We start from the raw sequence: 17,929 nt of genomic DNA, 5'->3' as shown, positions 1-17,929 counted from the left end.
ATGGGAAATAGAGATCTCACAGGATGAAGGGGATGGGGAAGAGAGATCCCACAGGAGAAGGGGAAGGTGATGAGAGATCCCACAGGAGCAAGATGGGAAGAGAGATCACATAGGAGCAAGGGGGATGGGAAAGAGAGAAACCACAGGAGGAAGAGGGATGGGGAAGAGAGATCCCACAGGAGGAAAGGTGATAGGAAAGCGAGATTTCACAGGAGGAAGGGGGCTGGGGAGAGAGATCCCACAGGAGGAAGGGGGCTGGGGAAGAGAGATTCCACAGGAGGAAGGGGGATGTGGAAGAAAGTTCCCACAAGAGGAAGGCTGATGGGGAAAAAGAGATCCCACAGGGGGAAGGGGGCTGGGGAAGAGAGATCCTACAGGAGGAAGGGGGCTGGGGAAGAGAGATCCCACAGGAGGAAGGGGGATGTGGAAGAAAGTTCCCACAGGAGGAAATAGATGGGGAAAAAGAGATCCCACAGGCGGGAGGGGGATGGGGAAAGAGATCCCACAGGAGTAAGGGGGATGGGGAAGAGAGATTCCAAAGGAGGAAGGGGGCTGGGGAGAAAGATCCCACAGGAGGAAGGGGGATGGGGAAGAGAGATTCCAAAGGAGGAAGGGGGCTGGGGAGAGAGATCCCACAGGAGGAAGGGGGATGGGGAAGAGAGATCCTACAGGAGGAAGGGGGATGGAGAAGAGAGATTCCACAGGAGGAAGGAGGATGTGGAAGAAAGTTCCCACAGGAGGAAGGCTGATGGGGAAAAAGAGATCCCACAGGAGGAAGGGGGCTGGGGAAGAGAGATCCTACAGGAGGAAGGGGGATGTGGAAGAGAGATCCCACAGGAGGAAGGGGGATGTGGAATAGAGTTCCCTCAGGAGGAAGGGAGATGGGGTAGAGAGATCCCACTGCAGGTAGGGGCTGGGGAAAGAGAGATCCCACAGGAGGAAGGGGGCTGGGGAAAGAGAGATCCCACAGGAGGAAGGGGGATGGGGAAGAGAGATCCCACAGGAGGAAGGGGGAGGTGGAAGAGAGTTCCCTCAGGAGGAAGGGAGATGGGGAAGAGAGATCCTACTGCAGGTAGGGGGATGGGAAAGAGAGATCCCACAGGAGGAAGGGGGATGTGGAAGAGAGTTCCCTCAGGAGGAAGGGAGATGGGGAAGAGAGATCCTACTGCAGGTAGGGGGATGGGAAAGAGAGATCCCACAGGAGGAAGGGGGATGGGGAAGAGAGATCCCACAGGAGGAAGGGGGATGTGGAAGAAAGTTCCCACAGGACGAAGGCTGATGGGGAAAAAGAGATCCCACAGGAGGAAGGGGGCTTGGGACGAGAGATCCTACAGGAGGAAGGGGGCTGGGGAAGAGATATCCCACAGGAGGAAGGCTGATGGGCAAAAGGAGATCCCACAGGAGGAAGGGGGCTTGGGACGAGAAATCCTACAGGAGGAAGGGGGCTGGGGAAGAGATATCCCACAGGAGGAAGGCTGATGGGCAAAAAGAGATCCCACAGGAGGAAGGGGGCTTGGGACGTGAAATCCTACAGGAGGAAGGGGGCTGGGGAAGAGAGAGCCTACGGGAGTAAGGAGAAAGGGGAAGAGAGATACCACAGGAGGGAGGGGGATGGGGAAAGGAGATCCCACAGGAGGAAGGGGGCTGGGGAAGAGCGATCCCACAGGAGAAAGTGGATGGGAAAAAGAGATCCCACAGGCGGGAGGGGGATGGGGAAAGAGATCCCACAGGAGTAAGGGGGATGGGGAAGAGAGATTCCAAAGGAGGAAGGGGGCTGGGGAGAAAGATCCCACAGGAGGAAGGGGGATGGGGAAGAGAGATTCCAAAGGAGGAAGGGGGCTGGGGAGAGAGATCCCACAGGAGGAAGGGGGATGGGGAAGAGAGATCCTACAGGAGGAAGGGGGATGGAGAAGAGAGATTCCACAGGAGGAAGGAGGATGTGGAAGAAAGTTCCCACAGGAGGAAGGCTGATGGGGAAAAAGAGATCCCACAGGAGGAAGGGGGCTGGGGAAGAGAGATCCTACAGGAGGAAGGGGGATGTGGAAGAGAGATCCCACAGGAGGAAGGGGGATGTGGAATAGAGTTCCCTCAGGAGGAAGGGAGATGGGGTAGAGAGATCCCACTGCAGGTAGGGGCTGGGGAAAGAGAGATCCCACAGGAGGAAGGGGGCTGGGGAAAGAGAGATCCCACAGGAGGAAGGGGGATGGGGAAGAGAGATCCCACAGGAGGAAGGGGGAGGTGGAAGAGAGTTCCCTCAGGAGGAAGGGAGATGGGGAAGAGAGATCCTACTGCAGGTAGGGGGATGGGAAAGAGAGATCCCACAGGAGGAAGGGGGATGTGGAAGAGAGTTCCCTCAGGAGGAAGGGAGATGGGGAAGAGAGATCCTACTGCAGGTAGGGGGATGGGAAAGAGAGATCCCACAGGAGGAAGGGGGATGGGGAAGAGAGATCCCACAGGAGGAAGGGGGATGTGGAAGAAAGTTCCCACAGGACGAAGGCTGATGGGGAAAAAGAGATCCCACAGGAGGAAGGGGGCTTGGGACGAGAGATCCTACAGGAGGAAGGGGGCTGGGGAAGAGATATCCCACAGGAGGAAGGCTGATGGGCAAAAGGAGATCCCACAGGAGGAAGGGGGCTTGGGACGAGAAATCCTACAGGAGGAAGGGGGCTGGGGAAGAGATATCCCACAGGAGGAAGGCTGATGGGCAAAAAGAGATCCCACAGGAGGAAGGGGGCTTGGGACGTGAAATCCTACAGGAGGAAGGGGGCTGGGGAAGAGAGATTCCACAGGAGGAAGGGGGCTGCGGAGAGAGATCCCACAGGAGGAAGGGGGATGGGGAAGGGAGATCGCACAGGAAAAAGGGGGATGGGGAAGAGAGATCACACAGTAGGAAGGAGAATGGGGAATCGACTTCCCAGAGGAGGAGGGGGATGGGGAAGAGTGATCCCAGTGGAGGAAGTGGATATAGAGAAGAGAGATCCCACAGGCGGAATGGAATGGGAAGAGAGATCCCAGAGGACGAAGGGGATGGGAAAAAGAGATCCCACAGGAGGAAGAGGGATGGGAAAAAGAGATCCCACAGGTGGAATTGGGATGGGGAAAAGAGATCCCACAGTCGTAGGGGGATGGGGAAGAGAGAGCCTACGGGAGTAAGGAGAAAGGGGAAGAGAGATCCCACAGGAGGAAGGGGATGGGAAAGAGATATCCCACAGGAGGAAGAGGGATGGGGAAGAGAGATCCCGGAGGCGGAAGTGGACATTGAAGAGAGATCCCGCAGTAGGAAGCTGAATCAGGAAGAGAGATCGAAAGGGAGGAAGGAGATCGGGAAAATAAATATACATGGGGGATGGGTAAAGAGATCCCAAAGCAGGAAGGTTAATGGGTGAGAAACATCCCACAGGAGGGAGAGGATGAGGAAATGAGATCCCGCAGGAAGAATTGGGATGGGGAGAAGAGATCCCACAGGATTTGGGGGGTAACGGTAGGAGAGGTCCCACAGGAGGAAGGGGGATGGGGAAGAGGTCCCACAGGAGGAAGGGGATGGGGAAGGGAGATCCCACAGGAGGAAGGCGATTGGGAAGAGAGATCACACAGTAGGAAGGAGAATGGGGAAGAGAGATACCACAGGAGGGAGGGGGATGGGGAAAGGAGATCCCACAGGAGGAAGGGGGCTGGGGAAGAGCGATCCCACAGGAGAAAGTGGATGGGGAAAAGAGATCCCAAAGGAGGAAGGGGGATGGGGAAGAGAGATCCCATAGGAGGAAGGGGGCTGGGGAAGAGAGATTCAACAGGTGGAAGGCTGATGGGGAAAGGAGATCCCACAGGAGGAAGGGGGCTGGGGAAGAGAGATCCTACAGGAGGAAGGGGGCTGGGGAAGAGAGATCCTACAGGAGGAAGGGGGCTGGGGAAGAGAGATCCTACAGGAGGAAGGGGGCTGGGGAAGAGAGATCCTACAGGAGGAAGGGGGCTGGGGAGAGAGATCCCACAGGAGGAAGGGGGATGTGGAAAAGATATCCCACAGGAGGAAGGGGGATGGGGAAGAGAGATCCCACAGGAGGAAGGGGGATGGGAAATAGAGATCCCACAGTAGAAGGGGAAGGTGATGAGAGATCCCACAGGAGCAAGATCGGAAGAGAGATCACATAGGAGCAAGGGGGATGGGAAAGAGAGAAACCACAGGAGGAAGAGGGATGGGGAAGAGAGATCCCACAGGAGAAGGGGAAGGTGAATAGAGATCCCACAGGAGAATGGGAAGGCGATGAGAGATCCCACAGGAGCAAGATGGGAAGAGAGATCACATAGGAGCAAGGGGGATGGGAAAGAGAGAAACCACAGGAGGAAGTGGGATGCGGCAGAGAGATCCCTCAGGCGAAAGTGTGATAGGGAAGAAATTTCCGGCAGGAGGAACGCGGATGGGGAAGAGAGATCCCACAGTAGGAAGCAGAATCAGGAAGAGAGATCAAACAGGAGGTAGGGGGATGGGGAAGAGAGATCCCACAGGAGAAAGTGGATGGGGAAAAGAGATCCCAAAGGAGGAAGGGGGATGGGGAAGAGACATCCCATAGGAGGAAGGGGGCTGGGGAAGAGAGATTCAACAGGAGGAAGGCTGATTGGGAAAGGAGATCCCACAGGAGGAAGTGGGATGTGGAAAAGATATCCCACAGGAGGAAGGGGGATGGGGAAGAGAGATCCCACAGGAGGAAGGGGGATGTGGAAGAAAGTTCCCACAGGAGGAAGGCTTATGGGGAAAAAGAGATCCCACAGGAGGAAGGGGGCTGGGGAAGAGAGATCCCACAGGAGGAAGGGGGCTGGGGAAGAGAGATCCTACAGGAGGAAGGGGGCTGGGGAAGAGAGATCCTACAGGAGGAAGGGGGCTGGGGAGAGAGATCCCACAGGAGGAAGTGGGATGTGGAAGAGAGTTCCCTCAGGAGGAAATAGATAGGAAAAAAGAGATCCCACAGGAGGAAGGGGGATGTGGAAGAAAGTTCCCACAGGAGGAAGGCTTATGGGGAAAAAGAGATCCCACAGGAGGAAGGGGGCTGGGGAAGAGAGATCCCACAGGAGGAAGGGGGCTGGGGAAGAGCGATCCTGCAGGAGGCAGGGGGCTGGGGAAGAGAGATCCTACAGGAGGAAGGGGGCTGGGGAGAGAGATCCCACAGGAGGAAGGGGGATGTGGAAGAGAATTCCCTCAGGAGGAAATAGATAGGAAAAAAGAGATCCCACAGGAGGAAGGGGGATGGGGATGAGAGATCCCACAGGAGGATGGGGATGGGGAAGAGATCCCACAGGACGAAATAGATAGGGAAGAGTGATCCCACAGGCGGAAGGAGAAATGGGAAGAGAGATCCCACAGGAGGAAGGGTGATGGGGAAAAGAGATCCCACACGTGGAAGGCGGATGGGGAAGACAGATGTTACAGGAGGAAGAGGATGGGAAAGAGATATCCCACAGGAGGAAGAGGGCTGGTGAAGAGAGATCCCAGAGGAGGAAGTGGATATAGAAGAGAGATCCTGCAGTAGGAAGCTGAATCAGGAAGAGAGATCGAACGGGAGGAAGGAGATCTGGAAAATAAATATACACGGGGAAGCGGATGGCGAAGAGAGATCCCACAGGAGGAAGAGGGCTGGGGAAGAGAGATCCAAGGGATATAGAAGAGAGATCCCGCAGTAGGAAGCTGAATTAGGAAGAGAGATAGAAAGTGAGGAAGGAGATCGGGAAAATAAATCTACATGGGGGATGGGGAAAAGAGATCCCAATGCAGGAATGGGGATGGGGAAGGGAGATCCTACATGAGGAAGGGGATGGGGAAAGGTGATCCCACAGGAGGAAAGGGGTTGGGAAGGCAAGATCCCACAGGAGGACTGGGATGGGGAAGAGAGATCCCACAGGAGGACGGGGATGGGGAAGGGAGATCCTACAGGATGAAGAGGATGGGGAAGAGAGGTCCCACAGGAGGAAGAGGGATGGGGAAGAGAGATACCACAGTTATGGGGGGATTGGGAAGAGAGTTCCCACATGTGGAAGGGGGATAGGAAAGAGAGATCCTGCAGGAGGAAGGGGGATGGGGAAGAAACATCCCACAGGAGGAAGGGGATGAGGAAATGAGATCCCGCAGGAAGAACTGGGATGGGGAGAAGAGATCCCACAAGAGTTGGGGGTTTGGGGAAGAGAGATCCCTCGGGAAGAAGGGGGATGGGGATGAGAGATCCCACAGGAAGGGGGATGGGGAAAGAGATCCGACAGGAGGGAGATCCCACAGCAGGAACGTGGGTGTGGAGGAGAAATCTGAAAAGAGGAAGGGTAATGGCTAAGAGAAATCCAACAGGAAAAAGGGGGATGGGGAAGAGTGGTTGCACAGGATGAAGGGGGTGGCATTTGTCACAATTCATCTCAATCTGATTTACTGCAGTTTTACCCAAATCCCTTTTCATTCAAACAGCACAATGGAACAGTTTCACAGTTCTGAGTGAGAGCTAAATCAAGTTACCCCAACTCCTGGCACTTGTGCAGCCCGGGTCCCAGCCGCTGGATTCCTTCACACTGAATGTGGCAGCGCTGCAGGTCGAGGTGTTTTATTGTATCACAGAGTCCAATGGCATGAGACAGGACCGCGCAGTCAATAGGGGTCAGTGTCATTCCACTGAATGAAAGTGTTTTCATAGATCCCAGTGTAGCCTGAGCCAGTCCACGATTCTGAGACTCAAACAGGAAGTGCAATGTGTTCAGGAGGCTCCTTTTACCAGCTTCACTCTCCGTGTTTCCACTCTGGCGTTTAACCTCCTCCTTCACCCAGTCAATCACCCGGCAGGTTGTTTGATTAGGAAATGGACCCAGAAACTCCTCCAGGCCCCGAGCTGTCATTGGGTTGGAGAGACCAGCAACAAAACGGAGAAATACCTCAAATCGCCCATCTTCCGTCTTGTGGGCTTCAATGAGGAATTTCAGGATATCCTCGGGATGTACAGTCAGGAATTGTGCGACTGCAGCTACAAACTCTTGGATGGTGAGGTGTGGGAATGTGTACACCACGCTGTGGGCAGAATCCTCTCTCTCCAAAAGCTCCATCAGGAACCCGGACAGGAACTGGGAAGGCTGCAGATTGAACTTGATCAAATCTCCGTCTGTAAACACAATCTTCTTCTCGGACACTCCTCTGTAGGCCATCTGACCCACCCTGAGTAACACATCACGGGGTCTCTCAATCTCACGGCCGTGGTTTTTCAGGATATTGTAAATATAGTAGGAGTACAGTTGAGTGATGGTCTTGGGAACTCGCTGCGGGTCCCTGACTCTTTGTGTGAAGAAGGGGCCCAGTGTCAGAGCGAGGATCCAGCAGTAGGAGGGGTTGTAGCTCATGGTGTACAGGATCTCGTTCTCCTGCACGTGTTTGAAAACAGCTGCTGCCACCGTCTGATCTTCAAAATACCGGATGAAATATTCCTTCCGTTCCTCACCAACCAATCCCAGGATTTCAGCCCAGACACCGATCTTCGCCTCTTTCAATAAATGTAACACAGTGGGACGGGTGGTCACCAGCACTGAACACCCTGGGAGCAGCTTGCCCTGGATTAAACTGTACACTATGTCAGACACTTCACACCACCACTCGGGATCTGGGCACTGGTGCTTGGGTTCTGTATCTCTCCGACTGTCCGCAAAATCGATTCTGTGCTTGAATTCATCCAAACCATCGAATATAAACAGCAATCCCTCTGGGTTCTTCCAGACCTCTCTCAGGATATTCCCAAAGTAAGGATACTGATCCAGAATCAGTTCCCTCAGGTTTATTCTGCAGTTAATAGAGTTTAAATCCCGGAATGTGAAACTGAAGACAAACTGGAATTGTTGGAATATTTTCCCGGCGGCCCAGTCATAAACAATCTTTTGTACCATTGTTGTTTTCCCTATTCCTGGCACTCCGGCTACTGCTGCGGAACTCCCAGATTTGGATTTACTGCGGGAAAAACTGCTGTGGAATAACTGAGCAGTCTGTATTTTTTCTAACGCTCCACGGAAATGTTTCTCTCTATAATCCTCGTGGTCTCTGCCTCTTGCCAGCAGCTCGTGTTCCACCAGTCTCCGATCTCGAAGAGTAGAAATGACCGTGAGCTTTGTGTATCGATCATCCAGCTGGAAAACCTTCACCTTCTCCCTCATCAGGATCGTGTTCACTCTCAATGTTTCAGTTTGTGCCCGCAGAGTCTCCTTGTGTTTCTGTTGAACATCTTCATGGGAACAAAAACATATTCAAAATGTTAACTAGCTCAACTGACAAAGGTCTTTATAACTGCATTCCAATATTCAGTGTTTGGGATTACATGAATTAATTCAATGCTTCCATGGATATTAGGACAGAAAGTAAAATTCTGTTCACAGACACAGGAGCTAACAGCGATGATTGTCTCAGAAAAATGTCCAATCCTGATATTCTGACGCTAATGACTGATGAAGGTGAACGTTCCCCGGATATCCCATTGCAATCCTGACTGCACTCCCATTACAATATTCCACTATATTTAAAGCATTGTTTGCATCATTAACAGACGATGTTATTGCTGACCTGGTGTGGAAATATGGAGAGCAGGACACTGTGCATTTTGGCAAAGCTACACACTGGGGAGTCACAGGTGTCCACTGCAAACACCAATGGTGTCAAAACAGGAACAGAACATGCGGGAAATGGGGGTTTCTTTACTCAGAGATGTTCCTGATTCGGAAGAGCGTCAGCATTTAGAGAAGGCAGGATAATGGGGTTGAGAAGAATTGCAGAGCAAATTCAATGAGCTGAATGGCTTCATTATCTTCCTAAGACTTATGGTTTTAGGGAGTATCTAGAGTATTGTGTTCACTTCTGCTTGTCCAGCACTGGGGATGATTGGAGAGGGTGCAGAACAGGTTCACCAGGATGTTGCTTGGATTCGGAGGCATGTGAGGCAAGTAGAGCTTTGAGAAACTTGGATTGTTTATTCTGGAGTTAGAATAGAGATCTGCCTGATGTTTATAAGATTGAGAGATAAGATTTGGGGTAGAGAGCCTGTATTTTACTTTCAACTTAGGATTGATGACTCATAGCAGAGGGCATTTGGTAAAGTTGAAATGGGATAAATTTAGAGTACATGTGGGCAGATTTTTCACTGAGTGGTGTGTGCCTGGAATTTACAGCCTGGGTCGTGTTGGAGGCAACTATGTTATAGGTTCTTCAAGGGATACGTGAATGTGCAGGAAATGCGAGGGTATGGTCAATAGCATAAGAGAGGATAACAAAGTGGTTTTTTTTGTTCTTTCCCAGATATATAAAGAGTAAAAAAAGTAGAGGGTTGATATCGAACCGCTGGAAAATGAAGTTGTAGATTTAGTAATGGGTGCAAAAGGAAATGTCAGACATACTCTGTGGAAGTCACTAGCAGAATTCCAAATTGTAAAGAGCATCAGCGGACAGAATTGAGTGCAGCTGCTATTACGAAGGAGAAGGTGCTTCGGAATCTGAAAGGTCTGAAGAGAGAAAGGTCACCTGGACTGGGTCATACAGTGTGTCAGGAGCCTGTCTGGGGTGTGTGGGGATTCCCAGAGCGTTAGGACCCGGAGTGGAGGGTTCAGAGACACAAGGGCTGGATTAATACATCAACAGCTGGAACAGCTGGAAAAATACGCTTTACAATGTTCAGGCTGCAACGAGAGATGATCTGAATTGTAACCTGAAACCAGAGATCGGCGAATGATTGATGGTGGATTTTCGTTCCCAGATTCTGCCAAGTCACAGTCTAACATTTGAGATGTGGTTTGAACTGAGCATTTCATCACTCACCTGTCAGTTCAGTGGGTAACTCAGACAACCCTTGTGCAATGTTTATGTATTCCTCTGGGTCAGGACCTGTTTAAATCAACAAAAGAGTTCATGAAAACAGAACTAAAATAATTACAACTATTCAATGTGCCTTTGTGTTCAGTGCGTGTTTTTAACATACCGAGCTCCTGTATTTCCCTCAGTATCCTGTCCAACTTCGGTAACTCAGTCCTCCACATCACAAAGGATTCCCACATCGCCCTCCGGGCCCGGGAACCTTTGCCCATCACCAAACTGAGGAAGAGTCTGGAACTCTCTGTCCGGTTTCCCTTCTCTGTCAGTTCAGTGACTTTCTATAAAAGCAAACAATTAATTTATTGTGGAGTAGATGGACAGACATGGCGAATCTCACAGATTAATATTCATCCTGGATTAATGAGCTGAGGTGAGTTTGACCGACGGTCCTGATAAGATGCAAAATTAATTTCAACAGTCCAGATATGCAGCCCTTGCACTTATGTCATACAACGATATGACTATTACAGCACAGTAACACAGTCCGTGCCGAGCGCTTACTCTCACCTAGTCCCACCTAACTGCACTCAGCCCATAACCCTCCATTCTCTTCCTGTCCATATACATATCCAGTTTTTAAAATGACAATATTGAACCTGCCTTTGCCACTTCTACTGTAAGCTCATTCCACACAGTTACCACTCTCTGAGTAAAGAAGTTCCCCCTCGTGTTACCCCTAAACTTTTGCACCCAACTCTCAACTCATGTCCTCTTGTTTGAATCTCGTCTACTCTAAATGGAAAAAACCCTATGCACGTCAACTCTATCTATCCCCTCATAATTTTAAATGCCTCTATCAAGTCCCCCCCCCCAAAGTTCAACGCTCTAAAGAATAAAGACTTAACTTGTTCAACCTTTCTCTGTACTTAGGTGCTGAGACCCAGTTAACATTCTAGTAAATCTCCTCTGTACTCTCTATATTTTGTTGACATCTTTCCTATATTTCAGTGGCCAGAACTGTACACAATACTCCAAATTTGACCTTACCAATGCCTTGTACAATATATCTTTACTTCCCAACTCCTGTACTCAATGTTCTGATTTATGAAGGACAGCATACCAAAAGCTTTCTTCACCACCCTATCCACATGAGATTCCACCTTCAGTGAACTATGCACCATTATTAATAGTTCACTCTGTTATACTGCATTCCTCAATGCCCTACCATTTACCATGTATGTCCTATTTTGATTAGTCCTACCAAAATGTAGCACCTCACACTTATCAGCATTAAACTCCATCTGCTATCTTTCAGCCCACTCTTCTAACTGGCCTAAATCTCTCTGTAAGATTTGAAAACCTACTTCATTATCCACAACGCCACCTATCTTAGTGTCCTCTGCATACTTAGTAATCCAATGTACCACCCCATCATCCAGATCATTTATGTACATTACAAACAACACTGGACCCATTACAGATCCCTGAGGCACACCACCAGTCACCGGCCTCCATCCTGACAAACAGTTATCCACCAATACTCTCTGGGATCTCCCATCCAGCCACTGTTGAATCCATTTCACAACTTCAATATTAATACCTAACGATTGAACCTTCCTAACTAACCTACCGTGCGGAACCTTGTCAAAGGTCTTACTGAGGTCCGGTCCACTGATAAATACAGCAGGTGTGAGAGGAGAAGGTGACTCTGAACCTGCAGTTCCCAGTGCGCCCCACCTGAACAGCTGAAACAGATCTACTGAAGACAAAGGTCTGACTGAGGTCTGGTACACTGATAAATACAGCAGGTGTGAGAGGAAAAGGTGACGTTGAACCTGCAGTTCCCAGTGCTCCCCATTTGAACAGCTGAAACAGATCTACTGAAGTCAAAGGTCTGACTGAGGTCTGGTACACTGATAAATACAGCAGGTGTGAGAGGAGAAGGTGACTCTGAACCTGCAGTTCCCAGTGCTCCCCACCTGAACAGCCGAAACAGATCTACTGAAGTCAAAGGTCTGACTGAGGTCCGGTACACTGATAAATACAGCAGGTGTGAGAGGAGAAGGTGACTCTGAACCTGCAGTTCCCAGTGCTCCCCACCTGAACAGTTGAAACAGATCTACTGAAGACAAAGGTCTGACTGAGGTCCGGTACACTGATAAATACAGCAGGTGTGAGAGGAGAAGGTGACTCTGAACCTGCAGTTCCCAGTGCTCCCCACCTGAACAGCTGAAACAGATCTACTGAAGACAAAGGTCTTACTGAGTTCCGGTACACTGATAAATACAGCAGGTGTGAGAGGAGAAGGTGACTCTGAACCTGCAGTTCCCAGTGCTCCCCACCTGAACAGCCGAATCAGATCTACTGAAGACAAGTCAGAGAGCAAAGTCTCCATTGCCATGTAGAACTCCTAGAACGTGCAGGAGATTAATATCGATCACTATTCCCTCTGATACCGGCAGTTCAGTGGCATTACACTGAATACACTCACCTCATTTTCTTCTCTACTGAAATGTCCCTCCTTTGTCAACATCCAACCGAGTCTTTCAACCTTTTCTTCAATCGCTTGTTTGAGTCTGTCCCTGTAGAACTTGGTCAGTTGGTACAGTCGATACTCGCCCCCCTCTGCCAGGAGGTCGGAGATTGTAAACTCTGGCTCGGCAAATATAAAATGAGAATGTAGTCACAAACTCAAATCTCGCTTGTCTCCACCGCTCTCACCCAGCCCTAACAAACCAGTCATGTCTTGAACCTCAGTGTTTACCTGCTTTCAGCTGGAAACACGTATTTTGCCCTAATCTCCAACACTGGCCTTAAAAAACCGACCCATCAATGCGCTGTGCTAGACGTTCCCAGAAGGAACCCATTCACCAGAAACCTGTCTCTCCCACCGTCCCACCCACTCACCGATTTCAGTTTAAAATGGGCAATAAATGTTGGGACTGTCAATATAGTCGCTTCCCAGAGACACTCTCTCTATCCTGGCGAATGCATTTCCCATAACTCATATCCTGGAAATACTCCCTTATCCGGATAGCTGCATTTCCTCCGATACACATCCTGGAAATCCTCAGAGCAGGTAGGACATTTCCTGTAGTGCGGTAACCGGTGCCACACTACACCGCATGCACCACGCCCACACTTTCCCCCTCTCTGACCAACCCTCCAACAAGGAATCACATTTACCCACTTCCCCCCTCATTCTGCGAACACATCACCCTCATGTTTTACTCACCCACTCCCTGTTGGGCACTTGACAATTCCGTGTTTAATGAGTTTCCGAGCTGACAGGCAGTCGCCTCACTTGTGCCGGTTCTAGGGTCCTGCTCAGTGTCTCTGACGTCACTGTCTCTGGGCTGACAGGCAGTCGCCTCACTTGTGCTGGGTCCAGGGACCTGCTCAGTGTCTCTGACGTCACTGTCTCTGAGCTGAATTTGCTCCTCCTCCTCTGCGGCCGGACCGCAATCCATTGGGACATTGCTCTCAATCTGACCCTGCTTTGGAACCTTGCTTCCCGTGTCCCGATCATCTTCCTCGATGAGCTACCTGGTAAAAGCCTCGAGTACTTTCTGTACCGGATTTAATTTCCCACCTGCAGTAAATGATGAATTGCAGGTTTAGAGTGATTTATGCTCGAACAAGGATTCTCAATGGGTGTCTGCAATGGAGCCAGGAACCCGGCTGACCGGATTTGGAGTGGGACTGTGCTGGTGAATGTGAACCACACCTCCTGCCAGGTTACCATCCCGGTAAGCCAGTGAGTGGACACATCCACTCCCAGAAAAAGAACTAGATAGACACAGTAATACTGATCACCGACTACGCATTAGCTGAACACACCAATAACCAGCGGTTATTAATGAACGGCATCAGGTGATACCGGGAATTATCACTGGGATTAACTCCCACAAACATAAATCTCCCTGGATCACAAACTGTCCAGTCACCTGTATCACTCACAGACAATCCACTGGATTACTCGTGGTCCGATCCTCCAGATCAAACGTTCTCCGGTTGCTTTGTCACACACTGTCTTGTCCCCTGGGTCAAAGACTGACCACTGCCTTGAGACGGACAACGTCCAGTCCCCTGGGTTACAGATTGAACATAACCTTGAAGCCCATGATGCCTGGTCCCCTGGGTCCCATCCCGTCTCCTGGATAATAATTGTCATGTAGCAACTATACAAGTCATTGGCAAAGGGAGAATCTTGCGTGCAGTTCCAGTAGCTGAACAAAGTCTCGCTGAGAGAGCTTTGCATTTGCTAAGGATGCAGTTGCTAGCAATCTACAGGATGGATGTGACTCAGCTGGGAAGAGTGTCGGGGAGATTCACAAGTACGTTACCGGATGGGGTTGTTTGTTATCTGGTTCGGCTGGGACAGTTTGCCCCGGAACACGGGAGCTTGAAGGGTAAACCTGCACACGTAAAACAGAATCAGAATCAGAATCAGTTTTATTATCACCGGCATGTGAGGTGAAATTTGTTAACTTAGCAGCAGCAGTTCAATGCAATAGGTAATCCAGCAGGGAAAAAATAATAATGATTAAAATTTTTAAAAAGTACACAATTAAACCAATTATGTATATTGAATAGATTTTTAAAAAATGTGCAAAAACAGAAAGACTGTATATTTTGAACAAAGTTAGGTAGTGTCCAAAGATTCAATGTCCATTTAGGAATGGGATGGCAGAGAGGACGAATCTGTTCCTGAATCACTGAGTGTGTGCATTCAGGCTTCTGTACCTACTCCCTGATGGTAACAGTGAGAAAAGGGCATGCCCTGGGTGCTACACGTCCTTAATAATGGACGCTGCCTTTCTGAGACACCGCTCCCTGAAGATTTACAACTTCCGGCAGCTTCTCTCGGTCCTGTGCAGTAGCCCCTCCATACCAGACAGTGACAGACCGATGCAGACCACAAATGAAGTGTCTCCTGATCCTCAGCTATTTCCAAGGCTGGCAATGTTCTCGGCTCGGCTACAGAAAACTGAGTTCGGAAAACTCCCCTCATCTACTTTGCGCAGCGAGCGGGGAGTTGAGAGCTGCCCGGACAAAACATGAAGTGTTGTATTATCGCACAATCTTTGAAATCCAGGAAATGCTCTTGTCACCTGCCTCTGAATTTTATAACTTTAAGTTGAAGATTTCTTTCACCTCTAAACAGGCCCTGATGTGCAACAGACCCTGAACCTAGATAATGTTGTAGGGGTGGAACTGGACTCTCTGACGGTGGTGTCTGAAAAGAGGATGCTGTCCAAGTTGCATGCCATCTTGGAAAATGCTCCCATCCACTCAATAATGTACTGGTTAGGCACAGGAGTATTCAGCCGGAGACTCATTCCACCGAGATGCAACACTGAGCGTCATAGGAAGTCATTCCTGCCTGTGGCCATCAAACTTTACAACTCCTCCCTCGGAGTGTCAGACACCCTGAGCCAATAGGCGGGTCCTGGACTTATTTCCACTGCGTGATTAACTTATTATTATTTAATTGTTTATGGTTTTATTTTGCTATATTTCTGCACTATCCGTGGTTGGTGCGGCTGTAACGAAATCCAATTTCCCTCGGGATCAATAAAGTATGTCCGTCTGTCTGTAGACTTTTACATAACAAACAGCACCGCTGTCACATTCCTGTTTGTGTTTCACTCTCAACCTGCTGATTCAGGGTCTCCGGCTCCTTTCACTCAGGTGAAGCTTTGCCTGGTGAGTGGAGTCATTCGACCATTACTGGTGTCAGGTCCCTGCGCTGGAACTATGGGACCCATCGATTACACAAAGGCACTTTACCAGTGGGATCAATGACACTGCTTGATGAAACTTTTTCTCTGCCCTGTTAGCGCCTGTGTAAGCTTCTTCATCTGAACTATTGTGCACCAACAGGGCAGAAGTTTAGTTATAAAGATCCGGGTGAACATACCTGTAGCCATTCTGATTCTGACTGACGGTTGTTGATTGTCGTCGTCTTGTTTACACTTTGATCCCGGTGCAGGACAGCGCCGCCTTCTGGTGATGACCTGAATTACACACAACAAGCAGACAGTGAGTCAGAGAGAGTTGGATTACTTTGCAAATGTGACAGTACAGCCATTCTCTGTATCAGAGCCGCAGTTCGCATCAACTCCCAAACCATATCTGTATGTCTGTCCAATGATATCTGGAACATACTTCCTATAGAGGCACAGAGCAACAGATCACAGATACTGACCCTTCAGCCCATCGAGACAATGCTGACCACAGTGTGCACTGAGATGGTCCTAATTTTCAGGCCTTTGGTACTGAAATGGTCAAACAGGAACATAACTTCATTGTAAAACCTAATTCTGCTTAATCACAGATTCGCAGGTTCTGACAATTTATTAGTAGAAAAGCACTTGATGACGACAGGGTATGTCAATGCAAATTATTGGTTGGCATTTGCTAGTTCGGACTGAATGAAATGTAGTGTTGGGACATTTGGCTTCAAGGGGGTTTGCTTTCAGCAGAGGCTCGCACGACGATATACTCGAGGGCAAGTATATAATTGCAGCTTGCAATAGACAGAGGAGTCAATGAGATGTTGCTGTAGTTCATGGTGATTCCACATTTCTGCAATCACTGCAGCAGGAAACAAAGGCGGCGTCTTCTAACGGGAGGAAATTCTCCACGCATTTTGAGATAATTGTGACGTAACACAGACGAAGCAAGGAAAGGTCAGAGGTGATGTTGGAAATGGACAAGCAATGTGAGGGAATGTGCGTGGCTTCGCAGAGCTGATGCTGACATCTGCAATGATTGCGACTGAGTCTGATAGAGGCATAAATGGTATTTCTAGGCTTATTCAGTCTGACTCCAGCTATTTTCTACCTTCCTTGGTACAGAAATGTAATGTCTAAAGAACTAGCGTTTGAGTGAATGAGACTCACCAAACTTTCTCCTGAGTGAGTCAATGGAAACTCTGATTCTGACTGAGGGTAAGTTGTTCTACTCAGAGAGGTGTGGATGCCCGGATTGCCCTGTCTGTTATGGAGGTGGAAGCAAATACAATGGGGGCTTCTAAGCGACGTTAAGATAAGCACATGGGTGTGAGGAAGACTGAGAGGATATGGACATTGTGTAGGAGGGAGTCATTAGTTTATTTCGGGGGTGTTGATTTACTTTTCAGTTGGTTTGACACACCATTGTGGCGGGAAGACCTGTTCCTGCGATGTACTGTTCCATGTTCTGTTCCATTTTCAGCACCAGGAATTTCTCTTTGACTCCCACTGGCAGATGGACAGGTGACAGTCAGGGGGAATTTCCAAATACGAATTGAATTTTGAAACCCCGGTCTCCTTCTACCGGTGCAAACACAAAACAGCGTATTTAACCACAGCCTCTCCCTGTGAGGGATGGAACGGGGACTCGTTCTCTGCTTTGCTTCCAAAGGAACTTCACAACCAAACACCTGAGCACAGAACAGAAATACTCGCTCCGCATCTCATAAATCCGGACAGCTTGATCCCCTGACTCATTTTATCTGGATCAGATCAGGTGTGGTATCCCAGGTCCAACCTCAGAGGGTCACAGCCCACACCGAGAGACTCTCTCATCCTTCCCACACCTCACACTGGGTGTTCCCACAGCCCACACCGAGAGACTCTCACATCTTTCCCACACCTCACACTGGGAGTTCCCACATCTCACAATGAGAGACTCTCACATCTTTCCCACACCTCACACTGGGAGTTCCCACATCTCACAATGAGAGATTCATGCTACTAATATCCAGCCCCCGGAGACGTCTGCATCATTGCGGAAGGAGGAACATCAAGCCGCCTCTGTAAAAGCACCGACGCAGACCGAAGCCCAGACACTGCCAGTTCCATATTCCTGGAGCCCCCATCCCAAGATTGTATCTCAAGCACCAACTCTCTCAGGGCTCTGTGCTGCCGGTAATATGCGGCAGTGTCTCAGCTAATCCCAGTTCAAAAACGTACACTCCCACACCAACCCACGGCAGAACTGGAGCCTGATGATCCTTTGTCTGGACGGGGATCAGCCGGGAAACGTGGGCATTGGGTCACAAAGAGGGCGCTGATACTTGTCTCCGCAGTTACATTGAGCACAGTTGTTCATTATTTTATTGTTGAGTGCAGTGTAGCCCAG

The 17,929-nt window shown here is 49.7% G+C and overlaps 1 protein-coding gene across 1 annotated transcript in view; it reads right to left on the bottom strand.

The window, feature by feature from the left end:
• LOC140721956 (ribonuclease inhibitor-like) overlaps positions 1-6,653 on the bottom strand; it is a 102,424-nt gene extending 95,771 nt beyond the window's left edge. The window contains exon 1 of the mRNA XM_073036781.1: positions 6,488-6,653. Coding sequence (XP_072892882.1) covers positions 6,488-6,636 — 149 coding nt within the window. The 5' untranslated portion in view covers positions 6,637-6,653. The remainder of the gene's footprint in view (positions 1-6,487) is intronic.
• Between the last annotated feature and the right edge of the window lie 11,276 nt (positions 6,654-17,929).

The sequence above is a fragment of the Hemitrygon akajei genome, unplaced genomic scaffold, assembly GCF_048418815.1.
Source record: "Hemitrygon akajei unplaced genomic scaffold, sHemAka1.3 Scf000065, whole genome shotgun sequence".
NCBI classification, from domain to species: domain Eukaryota; kingdom Metazoa; phylum Chordata; class Chondrichthyes; order Myliobatiformes; family Dasyatidae; genus Hemitrygon; species Hemitrygon akajei.
Note: the sequence above shows the minus strand (reverse complement) of the source record. Positions and strands in the feature narration are given on the sequence as shown.